At 29.0% G+C, this 22,441-nt stretch overlaps 2 protein-coding genes across 2 annotated transcripts; both read right to left on the bottom strand.

Annotated features, from left to right (window-relative positions):
• Window positions 1-555: 555 nt before the first annotated feature.
• On the bottom strand, window positions 556-1,481 carry LOC105778451 (21 kDa seed protein). The gene has a single exon (XM_012602161.2). It carries the CDS (start codon window positions 1,435-1,437, stop codon window positions 763-765), a length of 675 nt encoding a protein of 224 aa, XP_012457615.1. The 5' UTR covers window positions 1,438-1,481; the 3' UTR covers window positions 556-762.
• Window positions 1,482-2,977: 1,496 nt separating this feature from the next.
• LOC105778606 (21 kDa seed protein) lies at window positions 2,978-3,893 on the bottom strand. Its single transcript, XM_012602336.2, has one exon. The coding sequence runs from the start codon at window positions 3,856-3,858 to the stop codon at window positions 3,181-3,183; it is 678 nt and encodes a 225-aa protein (XP_012457790.1). The 5' UTR covers window positions 3,859-3,893; the 3' UTR covers window positions 2,978-3,180.
• Window positions 3,894-22,441: the final 18,548 nt, after the last annotated feature.

Genomic DNA, 22,441 nt, shown 5'->3' with positions numbered 1-22,441 from the left:
AAATTAGTATCACTTGACTTAAAAAATTCAATTAATAATTTTAATGATTCAATTAAAATGGGACATAAAAGTTTATTCATGAAAATAAATTAAAATGATTGTGATGATGATATTGAATGTAAAATACGAAGTTTAATAAGAAATATAGGTCATACTAATTGAAGAAGACAAAAGCCTTCATATTCGTTTGGTGTTTTCTACTTAATAGTTTTGTCCTTTTAACTCTTAAACACTCAGGCAAGTGGATAAATATAAAACCAAATGGACGAATCCCATACTTGTGCTAGGAAAACGATTATTATCATTACTATTCATCATACAAGTGTGCCCTTCCACATTTTTTATCAAATTCTTTTAGATTTTTTGAATTAAAACAATTCTTTTTAATTAATTAATTAAAAAAAATTGATTGGACATCCAAATTCAATATTCGTTTTCATATATACATTAATTTTGTTGACCCAAACAGTTGTTAAGAGATAAGCTATCTCTTACAAGACAATGTATCCAAGTTAATGAGTCTAATACTACTAGAATCAATGGCAATAAAAGAAGTAAATAAGTAGACAGTTTATATATTAAGCTGAAAAGAGTACAAAGAGAAGGACTCTGAGAGACAAACCTTGTAAGCAAGCATATATATATATATACATGCTGCTGCTTCAAACAAGGCAATCTTAACAATCAGTTCTCTCAGCATTATTTACTTGAAGCTAATATTGTATAGTAACTACTAGTTCATGCATAATGATTGCTTTCAATCTAATTATGAACAACTTGTTCAATCTCCATGGCTGATGTTTGAAGTTTCTTAAAGAAAAATGGCCATCCATGGCCAGCGGAGAGAGCCAAACGTATCATTTCTCCATCTGAGTCTCTCGTAATTTTGTTGCATAAGGCTGGGCATGTTCCACGTACAGCGGGGCAGTACTTAAATGTGTAATCAAGATCACCCGCCTTCTCTATTCTAAACCAACTGGTCAAAGTGTTGGCACCTGGGTTCCCTTTAACCCCATCGGTTATCACCCACCATTTTCCGGCTGAGTGGTCGTAATCATCGACCTTCCACACCGTTGTTGTTTGGCAAAATCTGGGTCTGAGGGGAATGAACTCTATGTTTATGTCAGAGGATAGGCGAACAACGCCATCGTTGGAGTCCGAATTAGAAAATATCACCGGAATACCATCGTCACCGGATCCTCTTTGAGCAACGACTTCCGGGCATGGCTTTCCTCTAGGCATGCCTAGGGCAAGCCCCCCACCACCAGCACCCCATATCGACGACACAACGAAGTATGGGGTGCCTGTGCGGAGCTCGTTGCCATCACTGTCGAGCACAGGAGCGTTTGTAGTGTTGGCCACACCAAACGAAAAGGACAATGGTGTGATTGAGAAGATGATGAAAAGAAGAAACACCGAAGCTGTTGTGGTTTTCATGGTTATACAGATTGTGTTGATATGTGTTGCTTTAGTTCTGCATGCAAATTTATAGAGATGGGAAAGGATGAACCACCAAAATTGATAAAGACATTAATATTATTACATATAACATATTTCAAATGTGAGGTGAATTAATAGAACCACTTTTTTCTTTTCTTTTATTATTATTATTATTATGAAAATAGAAAATTCTTCTTTATAATAATTTCATTTGTTTACTACAATTTTATTTGTTACAGGGAAGTGCTTATTATATATTTTATAATAAAATATCTTTATGAAAAGATAATTGTTATAAATCTACAATAAGAGATATAGTCGGTAGCTGTATTTTTATTTTTATGCATATTTTATTATTTTCATGATTTATTTTTAGTAAAAATAAAATTATAAAAATATCAAATTATATATGTGTAAATGTCAAAGGTTAAATTTTTAGAATCAAGACTAAATTGACATAATGTATAATTATTAATGGTTAAAGTTACTATTATGTCAATTATAAAAATTACCACCATTATTCCGGTGATGATAAAAAGAAAAAATTAAATAATTAGATGGCTATTTTATATATATATATATATTTATAATTAAGTCACTATTTTATAATTTTATAATTAAATAATAAATATTACTAATAATTAGCTAAATTCGACAATAATTGAAGAGAAACCCTTGAAATTCGTTTGGTTTTGTATATTTAATTATAGTTTGTCTTTCAACTCTTAACCAAGCAAATGGACAAATATAAAACCAAATGGAAGATGCCATAAATTTCCATGTGATAGGAAACAACTTCTTATCATTATTATCATTAATTGTATAAATTTACTTCTACATTTTTATCATTTTATTAATTTTAGAGAGTTAAAATATAATTTTTTTATTATTAATTTAAAATTTTATAAATTATAAAGAAATTTAAATGTAAAATTTTTTATTTAAGTGGAGTCGGGCCACTATCAACCCTCGAGTTATAAGCTACTAACCACAAATACCAACCATTAATCTCCTAATCATCGCCAGCAAACGGACAAAATAAAGAAAAAGTTAATGTGGAGTTAAAACTTTAAATACAAATATTTGATTTCATTGATATACATTACTGAGAAAATTCATCTTAAACTTAATACATATCATAATCATTAATTAATAATAGAATAGAATACAATACAATAGAGTAAATGGTTAATATTGTTGGATGTAATGGTAAGATACATTACGTGTTTAAAATGTGATACAAGTTTAAACTTTAAAAACGATATTATTAAATGAGTAGCCACAAACTCCGAACATGAACCAACCTTCTTTATCTCTAAAGATAAAATGCCCTAACCACCCGACGACTATTCCATTTCTGTTCATTGAAATCGCTTTGAATAATCCTAGTATTAACATTTTTCACTTGGTACTTGGTATTCTATTTTTTCTCTCACACACTCTTTATACATATACACATAACTTTTTGGTTAATTACAAGGTAATGTATCCAAGTTAATGAGTCGAATGCTACTAGAATCAATGGCAACAAAAGAAGTAAATAAGTAAACAGTTTATTCATTAAGCTGAAAAGAGTACAAAGAGGAGGACTCTGAGAGACAAACCTTGTAAGCAAGCATATATATATACATGCTGCCGCTTCAAACAAGGCAATCTTAACAATAAGTTCCCTCAGCATTATTTACTTGAAGCTAATATTATGTAGTAACTACTAGTTCATGCATAATGATTGCTTTCAATCTAATTATGAACAACTTGTTCAATCTCCATGGCTGATTTTCCAACTTTCTTAAAGATAAATGGCCATCCATGGCCAGTGGTGAGAGCCAAACGTACCATTTCTCCATCAAAGTCTCTCACAATTTTGTTGCATAAGGCTGGGCATGTTCCACATACTGCGGGGCAGTACTTAAATGTGTAATCAAAATCAGTAGTCGTCTTCTCTATTCTAAACCAACTGGTCAAAGTGTTGGCACCTGGGTTCCCTTTAACCCCATCGGTTATCACCCACCATTTTCCGGCTGAGTGGTCGTAATCAGCGACCTTCCACACCGTTGTTGTTTCGCAAAATTTGGGTCTGAGGGGAACGAACGCTATGTTTATGTCAGAGGATAGGCGAACAACGCCATCTTTGGAGTCCGAATTAGAAAATATCACCGGAATACCATTGTCACCAGATCCTCTTTGAGCAACGACTTCCGGGCATGGCTTTCCTCTAGGCCTGCCTGGGTCAAGCCCCCCACCACCAGCACCCCATATCGACGACACAACGAAGTATGGGGTGCCAGTGCGGAGCTCGTTGCCATCACTGTCGAGCACAGGAGCGTTTGTAGTGTTGGCCACACCAAACGAAAAGGACGATGGTGTGATCGAGAAGATGATGAAAAGAAGAAACACCGAAGCTGTTGTGGTTTTCATGGTTATACCGATTGTGTTGATATGTGTTGCTTTAGTTCTGCATGCAAATTTATAGAGATGGGAAAGGTGAAAGTCCAAAATTGATAAAGATATTAATATTATTACATATAACACATTTCAAATGTGAGGTAAATTAATAGGACCATTTTTGTTTTTGTATAAATAAATTATTAGGACCACTTTTTTTTATTTTTATTTTATGAATGTCGAAAATTGGAAATATATCCAATAAGTCTTTTCTATAATTTCTTTTTTATTATATAAAAATATTTTATTACAATAGTTAAGTTTATTTTAGAATTGATTTTTTATGTTTAATATTTATCTTTCATAATATTTTTCATTTATAATAATTATAAAGTATGAACTGCACTTTTTACAAATTTAATTTTCTATATAACATTTTTTATCTCAAATTTTAGGAAAATTAATTTTATTCATAAAGAAAATAAAAATAATAAAATTTAGCTAACAAACAATAAAATGTTTAAATTTTATATAAAATATATTAATTATATTTTATTAAATAAAATAATATTCAATAAATGTAATTCCTTTTAACTTTTATTAAGTATATATAAAAATAATATTAATCATATTTGTTGTAACTTTTTTAGCTTTATCACAATTTCAATCTCATTTTTTATTTCGATCGGAAAGGTTCAAACATAATACATTATGACAAATTTTTTTAAAATAAGGTAAAGTAACGAGTAAAGTAAGGAAAGATAATATGTAATATTTGTTAACGCAGTTTGAGTTCACTAGTTTTATTCTCAGAGTTTCGCTTAAAAATAATTTTTATTTACAATTCGTCTCGATTAACTATTGACTAAAGTCCAAATTAATTACCTTTACCTTGTAGTTATTTGCAACTTCAATATTGAACTTAAATTATTACAAATCACTCTCTCCAAAATATCTCACTTACAATCAAGCAAATATCCCCCAATAAAACTAAAAAAAAGAGTGTTTGTATAAAACACAAGAAAAATTCACCAAAGTATCCAACTTAAACCCTCCAAAAGCCTATTTTCAATGTGCGGTAATTATGCCTATTTATAGGCCAATACTAGAGTCTTAATAAGTTTAAAACTCCAAAAATTATGACATGAATTATTTTGATTAGTTATATCATAAAATTCTTTATAAACAAGTATCTTAGCAGCTTCAAATATTACGAAGTCCACAAAAGTTCAAACTTCTCCCGTTCTTCTTCAAGGTAGTTGATTGAAAGATAATGATCATCACATGTTATAACACAAAATCACCCCCCCCCATTTGCTACTCAACGAGATTAAATCATAAGCCATTTCATTATAAAGTCAAACATGCCAACATAAATTCTTTGAATGCATCAAAGCATTGTTTAATCTACTGTTCGAACATGAACAAAGTTCAAACAATCTCACCATTGGCATTTTGACAAAACCAGTAGCTAATGATTAACATATCATCTAAACAAGTCAAAGGAAACTAGAATATGTCTCCCCTAAGAGGTAGAACTATACTATAACAGTCCGATTTCCAGTGGTGTCGAAAATAATAGTTTTAGGACTACACTTTCGACGTGTCAGTCTAGAATTATTAATTATTTAATATTTACAAAGTCATCAGTGTCATATTAAGTTTTGGTTAATTTAGAAAAATTAACGTATAGTGAATTGATTAAAGAAAAAGGATTAATTTGTAATAGGTGGAAAAGTTGCTTATTATAGATTTATTTTAATATAATAGCTTAAATTAGTAAACTAAGGGGGGTTATGTTGCCATTAGCCCATATATAGTTAGTTAATATGGGAGGTAAAGAGAGAAAAAATATTAAATTGGTGTTTGATAATGTTATAATTTCATAAATAAAGATTATTATAATAATAAAAGGAAAGTAAAACAAAAAGTGGGGTAGTGGGCATCTTCTTTATTTTTCTTAGGTTTGGCCGAAACACCATTGTTCTAAGGCTTGGGAGCTTGGTTTTTGTTAGTTTTTAATGCATGTAAGTATTTTCTGGGTTTATTTATGATAAATTTTAAGTTTTGAGCTATTGATAATGGAATTTAGCTAGTTTTGGAGTTTATTTGTGAAGTTATCAAAGTATAGAAATTATGTATTGAAATTTTCGAAGATTTGTAGTAGTAAATAGTTTGGGTTGAAGCTTGGTGACTATATGTATTGAGTTTGTAAATTTATTTTACAAAATTTGATGTTTAGTGATTTAATTGAAATAGACATGTTACTCTTGAAAATTTTAGCATATATGGATTGTTTTGGATGTGGTTAAAATTTAGTTCTATGGATTGAGAATTTAATTGTAGAACTAAGCTTGATTTGGTTATAGGGACTAAATTGAATAATGTGTAAAAATTTTGGATAATTGTGTAAATTTATAAATAAGAGATCATATGTATTGAAATGATTAGAATATGAAAATTGAGGCTAATAATTGAAATAAATTATATTATAGATCAAGATCAAGTTGATAATTGTGGAAAACGGGAAGGTTGTTGATTAGTCCCTGAACTTTTGTTGTTTCTGTAGTTTGGCCCTAGTGAGTTTGTACAGTTTAATTTTAGTATAATTTAAATATTTAATTACTTGTGGATTGAAATTATTAAATGACATGGAAGTATTGCATTGTGGTAAGTGAAATGATTTGGGAAAGAAATTGTATTAAATGTTGTTAAATGACAAATATGTGAGCCGATGAATGTATGATAGGATACAATTGGCATGCCAATAGGTTATATCATGCGCTGTACAAGATTGGTGGATGTGGAGATGATGATTCTGATCTTATTCATGTTTATTGAATATACTAAAGTTCAACATTTGTTGTGAACTATCGCGTTATATTGCAGTGCTTCAGGTGTGTTTCGGGGGCGGATGTAAAGCCTACGGGCTTGGCACTTGGTGACAAGGTGTGTTTTGGAGGGATGTTAGCCTACGGGCTTGGCACTTGGTGCCCATGTGTACTTTCAAATGGTTAGCTCATTTGAGTGATTTGGTGTGTTTGGTTGGTTAACCGTGTACCCAAATCCATTGCAACGTTCATCGGGTATAATTTATTGATATAATGTAATTGATTGAATTGATTCATTCATATTTAAGTTTAAGACTCACTCGTGATCTGATTATGGATGACATGATTATAGTTTATGACTTTTCTATACCCTATATTAGATAAGTTTATTCGGTAAGTTGATTGTTTAAATCCGTGGAAATTACTAAGCTTAAGTAAGCTTACTTGTGTCTCTTCCAATGCTTTCTTGTAGATTTATTTTTGACGCTTCGGGTGATCAATTTGATTTCAAGAATCACACTATTCGAGAAACTATTGGTAGTTTGTTTAGTGTTTGTTTTGGGTTGTATGACATGTAATAAGTGACTTGAAATTATGTTAATTACATGTAAAGTTGTAAATCTTGAATGATACTTGTGAATATGTGTTTTGTTTGATATGTATGTGTGTATGGATCTTATTTGGTATTGGTACTTAAGCTTTATAAAGTATGTGAATATTGCTAGGTGTTTATGACTTAAAATGATCAGTTTTTTGGTATGAATGGTTAATGATGATTTTATAATTTGAATGTTTAAATCTTGGTTTAAATGTGATTGATTTGATTATTGAATTATGGTGTTAATGAGGGCACAATGGTTAGGCACTTAGGATGGATGTTTTGAACTTGTTTAATTGTGTTTTGAATGAGTTTGACTGATGGCAATTAGGTTGCTTGATGCCTAAGTAAACATGTTTTGGTAAATTTGATTTTTAAGGTACATTTTGGTGTACACGGACTGGCACACGGCTGTGTGTCGTTGTTTAAAGTGAAAATTTCACACAGCCTAAGACACAACTGTGTGTCTCAAAATAGTTTTGAGCATGGTCTAGCACATGGCTTGCGACACGGCCATGTGTTCATAATTTGAATATATACACGGTTTAGCACATGGCCTCTACATGACCGTGAGACCTTATTTTGAATATTCACACAGGTAGACATACGGGTTGGGACATGATTGCGTGTCCTGATTTTGAATGCCCACAAGGTCTGGGATATGTCACACGGCCTAGACACACGGTTGTGTGACCCATGTTTCCCAAAATTTTTAGATTTTTCTTAAAATTTATGTTTTGTTCCAAATTGATCCTAGATTGATCCCAAGCTATTTTAAGACCATATAAGCTCGATTTAAAGGTCGAATGGATACTTACGTTATATTTTAATATGGTTACTTAATGATAATTTGCATAATTGTTTATGTGTTGTCGTGGAATGTTCTGTTTTGTATAGTAACACTTTGTCACTTTAATTCGGCGAAGGATGTGGGTTAGGGGTGTTACACATACTCAATCATACACTCCTCCTATCCATAAGATTGTTCACCACATTTTCATTTAAGCGACACCAAAGTCAACAAACATAAGTTCAAAGGAATAGAGCCTGACAAATAAGCTGAACAAAACAAATACCATAATGTAACTACTCAATTTTCATGAACATTTGGAAAGCTAGTTTTGAGGCCAAATTTTTAAATAAAGCTAGCTTGAGAATTTACCGGAGGAGTTTGTGTGTTGTACATGAAATTATAAAGTCAAATCATTAATTGATTAAATTGGATAAGTTGTAACTATAATACATGGACCCAATTGTTCAAGTGACCCAACTAGTGGGAATTGATTAGAGAATTTAGCAAGTACTTAAAGTGTAATTAAACCAAGGACTTGATTGCAATATTACCATGCCCAAAGTTTGATTATTGGCAAACCATTATCAATGCCACACATTTCCACTAATTTTCTTATGATAAGTTTATGGCCATTAGATCATAACTAATTAAGGTTAATTAGTGAGTTAATTACTTTGATTAATAGGTTATATATATATATATATATATATATATATATATATATATATTTAAGATAGAGGAGAGGGGAAATCTTCTTCTTCTTCATGCATTCTTTAAACTAAGTAGAAGAAGAAACCAAGTTGTTCTACATCAAGGCCATCAAAGGTAAACAAATTTTTTTCTCAATAATTTTTTTTATAGTTTTTTTAAACTATGAAACTTGATACAACCAACCCAATGGTTAGAATTTCTTATTGTTGGAGCTAATACAAGTTTCCATTAAAGAGAACTTAGAGAATTTTTGTTAGAAATCATGAGATGGGTTAATGGTTAAACATAATATAAGGAAGAGTCATGCTAATAGTGAAGTGGGTTATGTTGGAACAAGCTTGAATTAAGGGTCCGTTTGTTTAAATGTAAAAGGTTTTACGGAAAATATTTTATGCATTTTCTTATGTTTGTTTTACAGAAAACAGTTTGGTCAACAGAAAATGACTTACAGGTCAATGTAAAATTGAACTCTTTTTCCTATAAAATGACTTATCCTTTTGAAAAGTATAAGTCATTTTCTGGAAAAGAGCTCATCTATAGGTAATTTTATTTTATATAAAAATTCATTTAAAGCAAGATTAATATTATTATATTGAAAATAAATTTTTATTTTAAAAATATTTAAAATATTAATATAAAATATTATATTTTTCAATATTATTAAACATACATATTTAAGCATTTATATTTAGTCATATAATTAATTATTAATAAAATTTATTATTTTAATAAATTATTTAATATTTCAATTTTATTTTAATAATAAATTTTAAAACAATAACTTTAAATAATATTCTTCTTATTGAAAATATTTAATATTAATATTTTAATAATAAATCTTTATTATAATTATAAATATATTAATGATAAATATTTTGTAGTATAAAAGTTAAAAATGTGATAAGTCTATGTATTCTTCACAAATTTTCAATTTAGTCTCCGTACTTTTATTTTCAAGAATTTAGTCCTCTACTTTTTAGATTTGAAAATCAAGTCTAATTGTTGACATTGCTAATTTATTTTTGTCAATTTTGTTGATGTCACATTTTAAATAAAAAATACTCACTTGGTAGTCATGTAACTAAAAAGTGACATTGTAATGAACCTGAATTAAAAAAATATTTTTATTATATGCAAAAAATGTAAAATATAAATTTATAGATATAAAATAAACTTAATTAAATAATGAAAAGATAAGAAAATCTCAAATGCATGTTTGTTTCATTGAAAACAGTTTTTATGAAATGTTTTTAAGAAAGTTGTCAAACAATAGAAAATATTAACTTTTCTATGAAAGTAAGTCATTTTCTAGAAATTATTTTTCTGAAGCCATTTTCAGTGAAACAACGGGACCCTAAGCTTAAGCTTTAAGACCATTGTTGATTAATTAGGGACCAATTTGTAAAGAATGAAAGCTATTGAAAATTTATGCTATAAATTGATAGTTTGAGGTCCTTCAAAAATAATTACGAAGTCAAATTTTGATTCAATCAGGAGAACTGAAAGATACAAGAATTTTGGACAAGTAAGTTGTTAGGAACCTAAAAGAATTGATGCATATGTTTATATTTCAAAGGTATATATTAAGTGTCGAGAATCTGATTTTTTTATATCAAAATTATTGTACATAAAAGACGAAATCGAAACTTCAGAAAAAAGAAGAAGCAACCAACGAATAATTAACTTAGTTTGTGCTAACTTAATGAGTTTTTTGATTGCAGTCGTAAACCAACTAAAAATCTAATTCAGACAAGTGCACCTATCAATTAATAGTATAGCTACAGTGAGCAAAGATATCGTTTTCATGAAGAGTAAAAGTACCAGTAATTACCGTCTTTTCTATTATTTAACTGATAAATTGGAGTGATTGATTGAAACTAAAATTAACTAAATAACACAACAAAGCACAAATCAAGAAAATAATCAAATAATAACCAAGAAGCGAGACAATACCCTGGAAAGAATCCACCTAGACTTCATTTGTCATTATCAATCTATATTATGCAACTTTGTCACTTAGTATATTGATCTGTAAGAATCCCTAAATTATGCTAATATATCTCTTCAAGACTAAGAGTAACTGACTCTAGGTTAATTAATTGAAATTTATTTCTAATTAAAACCTCTATCATCGTTTTAACTCGATTTATGGATTCCCCTATTAGATTTGGCTCTAATCTAGTAGATTTATGCTGTCCTATTTCTAGGATTGCATGCAACTTCACTCATTTACGCTAGATCTACTCTTAAATAGGGTTTATTCCTCCTTTGATTTAAGCACATCAAACATGGATTAATAGCCTAGAAATATTAAACCAAGAATTAAGCACACATAATTGAGAATAAGATCTAAGTCTTTATTGCGTAAAAATAGAAATCAAATAACATAATTCATGATAGGATTCATCTCCCTAGGTATTTAGAAAATTAGTTCATGATAGCAAATAAAAACATCCTAAAGACAGTCTAACCACAATAAATAAAGAAACTCATAATAAACTTCAAAGAAATCAAAATGAGATCTTCAATCTTGATGAAAATTTGCTTCAAAGTTGGCTTCAATAGTGTTTTTCAAGTTGTTTTCTTTAATATTTTTTGACGGCTCTCTCCCCTCTTCTTATCTTTGTCATGTATAGGTATTAAAATGCTTAAAAAACCTTAAAATTAACGTGTTTTCACGCCGTTTGGAGTGTAATTTGTGATTTTCACACAGTCTAGCACACGGTCGTGTGGCTCACTAGGTTGTGTGTCCAACCCGTGTAGAATGGCTCAGCCTGTGTGGCTTTTGATACTTGCTCCGATTTTTTATTTTCACTCGTTTTTCGCTTTTTTTGCTCCCAAATGCTCTATTAAGTGTAGAACATAAATTGAAAAGTTTAGGAGCATAAAATTAACCATTTTATATCGAATAATCATCCAAAAACACATTAAGAATGAGACTAAAACATGTTACTTTTAGCACCTATCATTTTCAATATATGAATTTATAGTGTGCATCAATAACTTTAAATACAAGTTTATCATCGGTCTCAAATAAATAAATAAATTAATAAAAATATATTTTAAAAAATTCAATGAATATAATACAAATTTTAATTGACTCATGAGTTAGCATATATACAAACCCTTTAAATTGTTATACATAAAGTAAAATAAATTTAATAGAAAAATAATTAATAGAAAAATATCCTTTAAATCAATCATGTAAATAATTTAAAATTATTTTAAATTTTTTAAAAGAAAAATACTTTTGGATTTTTAAAATTTTATTTTATTTTTAAATTTTATTTTAAATCCATATGTAAATTACTCCAACATGTATTGTTTAAATCAATCATACGTACATTTCTCGTGCATATATTATTTATTACTAATATATTTTTGGTAACAAAATTAAGATACAAACTATGATAAGGAAAATTACATTAGCAAAATCTGGACCCTGATAAGTATCAACAACAACCTTAACCATTGATTCTTTTCCTAAATTAACTCCACTTGATATGTATAAATAATCATAAAAAAATAAAGTATAAAAATATCATTAAATTATTTTCCACGTTCTACTTTGGTCATCAAACTTTTAATTTTTTTCTATTTTGGTCACCAAATTATTTGAAATAAAAATTTGGGTCATTAAATATTAACAGCGGTTTGAAATTTGAGAAAACATTAACTTGGGCATTTCTTTTATTGGTCTAATAATAAATTTAGTCTTCTAATGTTTACTGATTCTATCAGTTTGGTCTTAAATAGAAAAAATAAACAAATTTAGCCTTCAATGTTTACAAATTTTGACATTTCAGTTCAAATTTTAAAACTTCAATAAATTTATCCCTCAACATTTACAAAATAAAAATAATAATTTTAAAAATTTTGTAAATTCCTAAAATCTAAATTCCTCTTTATTAAACCTCTATCAAATGGTTATTAGAGGTGGCGAATGAGCAGCCTCAGATCAAACTTTTTACAGCTTCAGATTTTTTTGGACTCGGATCAACTTAGATTTAGATGTTTTCATTGAAATACAAAATTATAAATTTTATGAAAAAAAAAGAAAAGAAGAAGTTAATTTTAATGTCTCATTGAAGGTATTATCTGTGTTGATTAGTTAAAATGCAGGAGCTCACACATGGCCATGCATGTATACACCATCAAAGGCAGGGAGAAATATTGTGTTTTTAGAAAATTCAGGGAGTAAGATTTCATGTTTTTAGGTAATTTTTTTGAACAATATTATTGTAGGTTTCAATTATCTCTACTCTTTTAATACAATATTTAAAATTATTCATAGCCCCTCCTCAATTCATCAATAAGAAGATAATGTGTTTCAGCGCACTCGAACTCACTTCCTCCTATATTAATAACAATACTCATGTTAATCGAGTTAAGACTCAATCAAAAATTATAAAGTTCATTTCTTGATTGTGTGGAGGCAAGACTGATTTGAAGCTCAGCATCAAAACCTCTGAACTTATCAACTTTGTCAAACCTTTCATTGTCAGCTGCAGTGACATCTAACTATATATACCATTCATTCCACAAACTAAATAAGAAGAAATTAAACTCAAGACAACTTGGTAAAGAATTCAAGAAAATCCATTTACATGGAATCCCATGAGGTGGAGAATGATGCTTTATATTTCAGGAATTTACAAAATTTTAAAAATTGAAATTTATCAATTTTTTTAATGTTGAGGGTTAAATTTATTGAATTTTTTAGAATTTGAATTAAAATAATAAAATTTGTAAATATTGAGAATTAAATTTGTTAAATTTTTATATTTAGTATCAAATTAATAGAATATATAAATATTAGAAGGCTAAATTTATTATTAAATCAATAAGAAAGTTCACATCAGTATTTCTGTTAAATTTTAAACTGCTGTTAACATTTGATAACAAAAATTTAATTTCAAAAATTTAATAACTAAAATAAAAAATTAAAATTAAAATAGAACATCAACAATAATTTAATCACCATTTCTATACTTTACCCAAAAATACTAGTTGGCTTTATGTGTCAGAATTGAAGATAAATGTTTTCGCACGTTTTATGTTATCCACTTAATTCTTCTTTGTCTTCTTACTCTTTACTACTAGTTTTATGTTATCCACTTATTATTGTTATTATTATTATTAGAGAATGACATATATATATATATATATATATATATATATATATATATATAATAATTAGAGTTGTTCATGGGATGGACCGAGCTCTAACAAAATTTTAAGTCCGATTGTTAGGTTTGAGTCGGCCCGACCTGAAAAATGGGCCTAAATTTTTGTTAAACTCCCATCTCGGTCCATTTTTTTTATTTTTAATTTTATATAAAATTTAACAAATATAATACAACAAATACACTAAAAATATTTAATTACATGTTTCTCAATAAATTAAAAATAAATTTTAAAAAATATTTTATACTTAAATAAAAACTAAAATAAGTACAACATAACAAGCAAATGCCTCTAAAATAGTGACAAAATTAACAATAAAATAATTATTATACTATATCCAAACATTAAAAAAATAGTAGTAACATAATAGTCAAATGGTAGTAAAATAGCGGCAAAAAGAGAGAAAACAACACCAAAATATGGAAAAATAGCAGCAAAAATAACAGGGTTTTTTATTGAAAATTCGGGTTTTTTTCCCAAACCCTCTCATTTTTTCGAGCGGGCATTCCTTGGCTCGGTTCACGGACAACTCTATATATGATATACGTAAAAAGTTTATGTAATAAATTTATGGGATATATGTAAAAAATATACATGAACTATGGTTTAATGTGCAATTGTATACATTAACTTTGATTTTGTGCAATTTTATACTTGAAATTTTGATTTGATCCAATTCTTGAAAATTATTAACACAATTAATTGATATAACATCATTTTATGTTATATATTGCATACATGAATAATTATATTTATCCAATATAAAAAATTGATGTATTTATTTATTTATTTAAATATGTATTATTAAATTTTTAAGTATGTATTTGAACCACAATTAGAGTATCACGTGTATAATTGCACTAAATTAAAGTTTATGTATGCAATTGCATATTAAATTAAAATTCATGTATAATTTTGAGATTTATCCCTAAATTTATAAAAATTAAATTATTTAAAATAAAATGATAATATATATAAATATATAATAAGTTGCATACATTAAAATGGTGAGAAGTGGCGCAATTATGCTTTTGCTATTTAATTTTTAGTTATTAATTATCTATTAAATTTATATGTTATAAAGTCTTAGACTTCAAGCTGACACGCTGTAACTAAATCATTGTATATAATATTTATTTTGTTTTTAAATTAATACAAAATAATAATTTAAAATTATAAAATTTATACAGTTTAATTTATTTTAATTGAATATTTTAAATTCAATTAACTGATTAAAGAAATACCTTCAATTAACTGATTAAAGAAAATACCATACTCTGGTTTGATTCTAAATAGAATTAGAAATCGTTATATTACTTATTCTTATTATTTGCTATTACTATAAATCTATATTGACTTACTATATTGATTGAAACGAAAATTTTCAAGATTTGGTTTTGAGTTAGCAACTTTGATTTCGTTTTTTTTTTTTCATTCCTTTCTTCTTCGCTTTTGATCTGAAAATAAAAAAGTTGGGTGAATTAAAAACTCAAAGGAGGTTCATGGCCAAGAGTAATGATGTTCGAATAACGATTATTTTGGAGTGTACCAGTTGTGTTCGAAACAGCGTTTATAGGGAATCAACGGGTATTTCTAGGTATATTACTAAAAAAAATCGACACAATATGTCCAGTCAGTTGGAATTGAAGAAATTCTGTCCCTAATGTTACAAACATACAATTCATGGGGAGATAAAGAAATAAATCGAATCAAGTACTCGTATGTCACCACTTCCCGAGAATATAAAAATATGACATTTGATATATAATATATTAAGTATAAGTACATAATTAATTATATATATAACACATAATTTCTTTATATAGTTTAAATCAAGATTTGTTCAAAAGCATCGCCCCCACAATTCTATTTTTATTTATTATTATTATTATTATTATTATTCTTTCTTTCTTTCCACGTTTTTCTTTTTGTTTTCCTTTCCATTCCTTTTTTTTTTAATTGAAAATTTTAGTCACTATACTCAATAACTACTGATGTTGCCATTTATGTCGATTACGGCACCAAAAAAGAGATATTCTCTTCGTTCACTTCTATAATTCAGATTTTCTAAAAGTCGACTCCAAATCCTTTAAAATAATGACCAATGCTTTAAACTACTCTTTCTTCTATCTCTGTTTCGTTCCACCAGATTGTCGCCATTTGGATATATGTTATTCCCCGTGGTTAAACATAGCACCTCACTGTTTGGATCACCGAATGAAATCAAATTAATTCAAATAACTTTTTTTAAAAATTCAAATTGGTATCACTTGACACATTAACGGTACCATCTTAAAAAAAAATTCAATTAATAATTTTTAATGATCCAGATTAAAATGGGACATAAAAGTTTATTCATGAAGCAGGCCAAAATTTTTTTTCTAGGCCCAGTCCGAACCCGGCCCGACCCGGCCTATGAATACCTCTAATTTTGATGATGATATTGAATGTAAAATACGAAGTTTAATAAGAAATATAGGTCATACTAATTGAAGAAGACAAAAGCCTTCCAATTCGTTTGGTGTTTTCTACTTAATAGTTTGTCCTTTTTAACTCTTAAACACTCAAGCAAGTGGATAAATATAGAACCAAATGGACGAATCCCATAAGTTCCTAGTGCTAGGAAAACAACTTCTATCATTATTATCATTACTATTCATCGTACAAGTGTGCCCTTCCACATTCTTTTATCAAATTCTTTTAACTTTTGTAAAAATTTGCTGAGTCATGTCCTTTATCTTAATGAGTGTTGTAAAAGCAGATTCCTTCTTATCTGCTTATTTTAGCTCTCCTTCTCTATATAAAAACGGGAAAGCTCAGTTGTAAAATAAATATTAGTGTGTTTTTATAAACTTTTTAATTAATTATTCAAAAAATTGATTGGACATCCAAATTCAATATTCGTTTTCATATATACATTAATTTTGTTGACCCAAACAGTTGTTAAGAGATAAGCTATAGGTTAAAAAAGAGTGGTTAAGGGCCAGTTTATCATTTAAGTTCAATAGTGTCGTGAAAAGTGTTTTTGAAAAAATCGATAGTATTTATCATTGTTGTAAAGTTGAAGATTTAACGAGGGTTAAAAAAGTTTTTAATTGAACATTACTTTTTCAAAAGGTAAAAATTATAAGTTTTGGATTGGATTAAAAATTTAGATTAAAATTAATGTTTGGTTTGAAAAGCTAATTATTTACCGTATGTTTTGGTTTGAAATCTTTGTTTGGGTTGAACGATGCTTTTGAACCTCAATGGTAAATATTCTAAGAGAGTGAGCACTCCTTCAAGCACTATGATAAACATGAATAAAATAAGGGATACATTGCTTGTTTATGTTATATTCGGCTTCCCTATGTCAATGGAACCTAACTCAGTGAGAAATATCAACTATCTTCAAACACTTATAACAAGTGACCCTAAATCTATTACACCCTATTGACAATTTCCTCATTTTTGTATCTTTGAAGACTAGGACCCTAGTAATTAAATTCACCCTGTGAATTTAGCATATAAATCCACAACACAAACAATCAAATGCACTTCACAAATAATGTTACTCACCTGAACCAATTAAGTGCTCTCAATTCTAGGTATGACAACCTATACAAGTCTCTCAATTATATAAAATATTTCGATAAGGGTTATCCAATTCGATCCAATCTTCCAAATATATTTCCACAAGTGATATGATCTTCATTGATGTGTTAGATATAATCCATTTAATCAGCATAGCCCATAAATTCTATTCAATAAATTGCTAATAACAAAATATGAAAACAATCTAATTTGTCACAATTGGTCATGGAGTAGATACTCCTTAAGGTACTTCTTCATTCGTTCCATATTTTCAATAATAAATTTTATAATTATATGTATTTAAAATATTAATAAATTATTATGATAATTACCAAATTAGAATAATAAACTAATATTGCTCCTTGAATTAGATACAAATTAGTATTAACCAAATCTATTCAAATTAAAAAAGAGAGTTAAATATCATAATTAAAATTCTAAATACAAATATTTTATTTAATTGATATCCATGAATAAGAAAATCAATGTAAAGTTAATAATAATAATAATAATAATAATAATAATAATAATAATAATAATAATAATAATAATAATAATAATAATAATAATAATAATATGACATATTGCTAAATTAAAAGAACTTTTATAGGCCTGAGACTAAAATTATTAAAAAATGCATTTTTAAATAAAATATAAAAGCAATTTTTAGGAAAAGTTAGAAAATTCAACGTTAATAAAAGGTAATGTAGACATTTATATTTCAATATTTAAAATTATGTTTTCATAATTTCTGAATTTTGTTTATAACTTTAATTTTTTTTCAGTTTTTAAAATTGTGATTTTTTTTGTTATTTTCTATTTTTATGTTTGAAGAAGAAGAAGGAGGTCCAAAAGGCTCCCTTGGGTATTATCCTTTTCTTTTCTTTTTCATAATAATAATTCTTTAAATTACATAATCTTGTAAATTGGACCGGTGATTGAACGAGTGAAATAATCAATTCTTGATTTGATTGAATTCGATCAAACCGATCTTTGATACGATAGATTTACTATTTAAAAAATTGAAAATTAAAAAATCATAAAATTTAAACAAGAACTATTTAAAATTTAAAATACATTTAAATAACATTAAGATTTTTATAATTTTTCGGTTGTATGCACGTAACTTAAATTATGTTAATATTGACTGACCTAAATGGAGACTAATGTTATACAAATTTACATTTGCAATCGTTGTAATAAACATGTAACGTTTATTGTCGTGTTTAATTACTACATCAACATATCACTTACAAATTAATATATTTGTCTAAAATGAAATATTAATGGAGTGATTAGTATCTTAGGGTTTACCTTTGTTCAATTAATTATTATTTTGTTTTATATTTGAATTCTTACGTGAGATTGTTTTATTTGATACAACTACAATTACACCTGCTAATATTACAGCATGCATTAATTGTATTCTTATATTAAATGACACCAACTTCAAGTTATGACAAGAGAATCTTAAAATAGTTCAACAATATTCTTGACATCTCCTTCCTTTCCCATCATCTCCTCCAATTTTCTAGTCAGATCCCTCTTAAGGCCCTTCTTTTTATTTTTAATAGAACCCACCCATCTCACCAAGCCTTTCCTCACACCTTCTAGCTTAGCCAACATATCACTTGAAGTAGACTGACATATTCGTTTAACCTCCTCCTCAAAAAATTCTTTCATCAGCCACCATGCCTCAAACCAAAATCTTTTCTACCTCAACCTATTACTTTCAGAGGATGCCATAAATTTGACATCGTGCTTCTCATTGCCAGAAATTGGATTACACTCACCATAAGAAAGCATCCAACTAGAAAAAGATCATAAACCACCATTGTAGAATCCATTTCCTTCTGTACTTGCAAAATCTCCCCATCGTTGTAGAATCAATTTCCTTTTGTACTTGCAAAATCTCCTCTTTCTCATCTTCCAATGTTAACTCTACCATTTCATCCTCCATTTCCATGAATCAAAATGAACTAGATTGATAAGAAACACTCCCTCCCAAGAACCGCTGTCGCTAGAACAAAGAGAAATAAGCCAAAAAAACCCTAAAGAAAAACCAAAACATGCTAGAGTAGTAGACCAGAGACGTGCTAGAGTAGCAGACTTTCGATATGTCAAGTTAAAATTTTAAATACAAAAATTTGATTCAATTGGTAAACATGAAAAAGAAAATCCATCTTAAACTTAATATATATCATAATAATTAATTAAGAATAGAATAGAGTAACTCACCAATATTGGGTGTAATGATAAGACACATTACATGTTCAAATGATAATGCAGGTTCAAACCTTGAAAACAACATTATTGAGAAGAGTAGCCATAAACACATATTCCTCGGTGTGAAAAATAATATTAATAAATATGATGAAAAGAAAGGGTTTAGGACACTCCTCATGTCGTTTTCGTTACTATTTTCGCCTGTTTCCAAATCTATTTTTTTCAATTCCTCGATTCTCTTGGATATAAGAAGAGAGTTAAAATTTATTAACATGCAAGAAAATAAAGAAAATAAAGAATATAGCTATAACTATAAATATAAATAAAATAAAATAAAACAAAATAAATTTGGGTTGCTTCCCAACAAGCGCTTATTTAACGTCGTTAGCTTGACGCCCCAACTAGTATTGGGGATGTTCCAGCTAATTTTTTTCATTCGTATAGGCTTGGAAATTCTCATTTTTTACCACATCCACCATATTTGGGTTCAATCATCCTTGCACCTCTTTCTTTGGTTTCGTATTTTCCTCCAAGAAAATTTTATGTGTGCATGTCAAGGGGTTGATCCCTTTTAAGTCTACAATGATCTCATCATTCTCCAAAAATATGCATTTGAGATGCTCAGAAAGTGGTTTTAATTCCAGATCTGGTGCCATAAACGTTAAACTTCACGATCTCCCCGTCAAACTCCATCGTGAGGGTTTCGCTACGCACGTCAATCTTAGTATATGCAGTACTAAAGAAAGGTCACCCCAACAAGATATCCAAAGACTCAGGAGCGTTATCCTCTTCCATTTTTATCACATAAAAGTCTACAGGAAAGATAAGTCTGTTGACTTTCACTAATACGTCCTTAAGGACTCCTTCGGGATGCACAATAGACCTATTTGCTAATTGAATAATAACACTTGTTTTCATCAAAAAACCCACGTTAAGTGATTCATATATAGAAAAAGACATTACATTTATGGTGGCCCCTAAATCACACATAATTTTTTTAATTTCTAAGTGGCCTATTTTGCATGGTATTGCAAACATGCCCTTATCTTTACATTTAACTGGCATCCTCCGCTGCAACACTGCAGATTCCTTAAGGAACTTGGCATATCGTGGAATTTGTTTGATGGCATCCAATAATGGTATGTTGATCTCGACCTTTTTGAATGTTTCGAGGATCTTTTTTTCCTCTTTACGTCTCCGATGTTGGTTCAATCGTCCTGGAAATGAAGGTTGAATTATGGGTAATGGAGGTTTCGTTCGGACTTGTTCATCATTCTCTTGCTTTTTTTTGTGCAGAATCTTGATCAAGATTCCAACAATGATTCGATATTAGTACTTTTCCATTTCACAACGTCACTGCATTTGTGTGTTGTCTTGGGTTAGGTTCAGTTTGTGACGACAGCTTTCCATGTGAGTTTATTTTCTCAATTGGTGTAGTCAACTATCTTATAGACGCCTCGATTTTATGTTGAAAATCCTTTGTTTCCTTTTGGAAATCAAGAGTTTGCCATTTATTTGCTATTGGAAATCAACAGTTTGTTGTTTTATCTGCTGTTGGAATCAAATACATTAGCTACTAATTTATTGACCATGGTTTCTAGAGAGGTACCTAAATCTTGCATTTATTGTGGAAATTGGTTTTGGTATGGCTGGTTATACTGCAGGTTTGCCCATAACTCAAGTTAAGATGGTCTTTCCATCCTGGATTATATGTATTTGCATAGGGGTCATATCGCCTTTGGGACGGTCCAAAAAGTTTCTCACAACATCTAAATAGGCTATAGTATCGTCACACAAACTAGGGCATGCATCAATTGTATGTTCGGGTGTTGCACAAATTCTGCACAGTCGGGCTGTTCCTATTTTTAGTACAAAAATAGAATTCACGATATTAGTAAGTCTATCAACTTTATCTTCTAAAGTTGACTTACTTAGCTGGTGAACCCTTCTAGTGGGTTCAGGATTGGCTCAAAATTGCTAAGTATTTGCAGCCATCATGGAAATCAAGTCTCTTGCCTGTTGGGGAGTCATATTGACCAACGTCCCTCTACTGGCTGCATCTACCATGTTCATTTTTATGGGCTTCAAGCCTTTATAAAAGTATTGGGGTAGAGACTGTTTGGTTATACCATGTTGTAGGCAACTTGCACACAACTTCTTAAATCGCTCCCAATAGTCGTAAAGAAACTCTACTTCTTTTTACCTTATCCCAATGATCTCCCTTCTTAACTCAGCTGCACACAATATTGGAAAAAACCTGTTGAGACACAAACTAGAAAGATTAGTCCAAGTTGTAATAGATCCAGGAGGTAGATAAAACAACCATTCTTTAGTAGAATCTGCTAAGGAAAAAGGGAAAGCACGCAATTTGATTTGATCCTCAGTTACGCCCTAAGGTTTCATACTAAGACAAACCATATGAAACTCTTTTACATGTTTGTGTGAATTTTCATTTTATAATCCGTGGAAAGTCAACAGTAACTAGATTAATCCTGACTTCAGTTCAAAATTAGTATCCATAGTAGGATACGCAATGCATAACAACGATTGTTCTGCAGGAGCTTCGGCCGCTGAATCGTTTGAGCTATAGGTTGATGTGTTAGATTTGGGTTTTCGTTAACCGTAGCATTAAGCACTTCTTCTGGTGGATTGACTCCTATTCTTTCATTTTCTAGCGTGTGAGTAGGGTTTTCATTA

The sequence above is a fragment of the Gossypium raimondii genome, chromosome 10 (genome assembly GCF_025698545.1).
Source record: "Gossypium raimondii isolate GPD5lz chromosome 10, ASM2569854v1, whole genome shotgun sequence".
NCBI classification, from domain to species: domain Eukaryota; kingdom Viridiplantae; phylum Streptophyta; class Magnoliopsida; order Malvales; family Malvaceae; genus Gossypium; species Gossypium raimondii.
This window is presented reverse-complemented; position numbering and strand designations above follow the sequence as displayed.

What these genes read in the sequence shown, in the direction of transcription:
- LOC105778606 (XM_012602336.2), bottom strand. Translation starts at nt 3,858, where the DNA reads ATGAAAACCACAACAGCTTCGGTGTTTCTTCTTTTCATCATCTTCTCG.
- LOC105778451 (XM_012602161.2), bottom strand. Translation starts at nt 1,437, where the DNA reads ATGAAAACCACAACAGCTTCGGTGTTTCTTCTTTTCATCATCTTCTCA.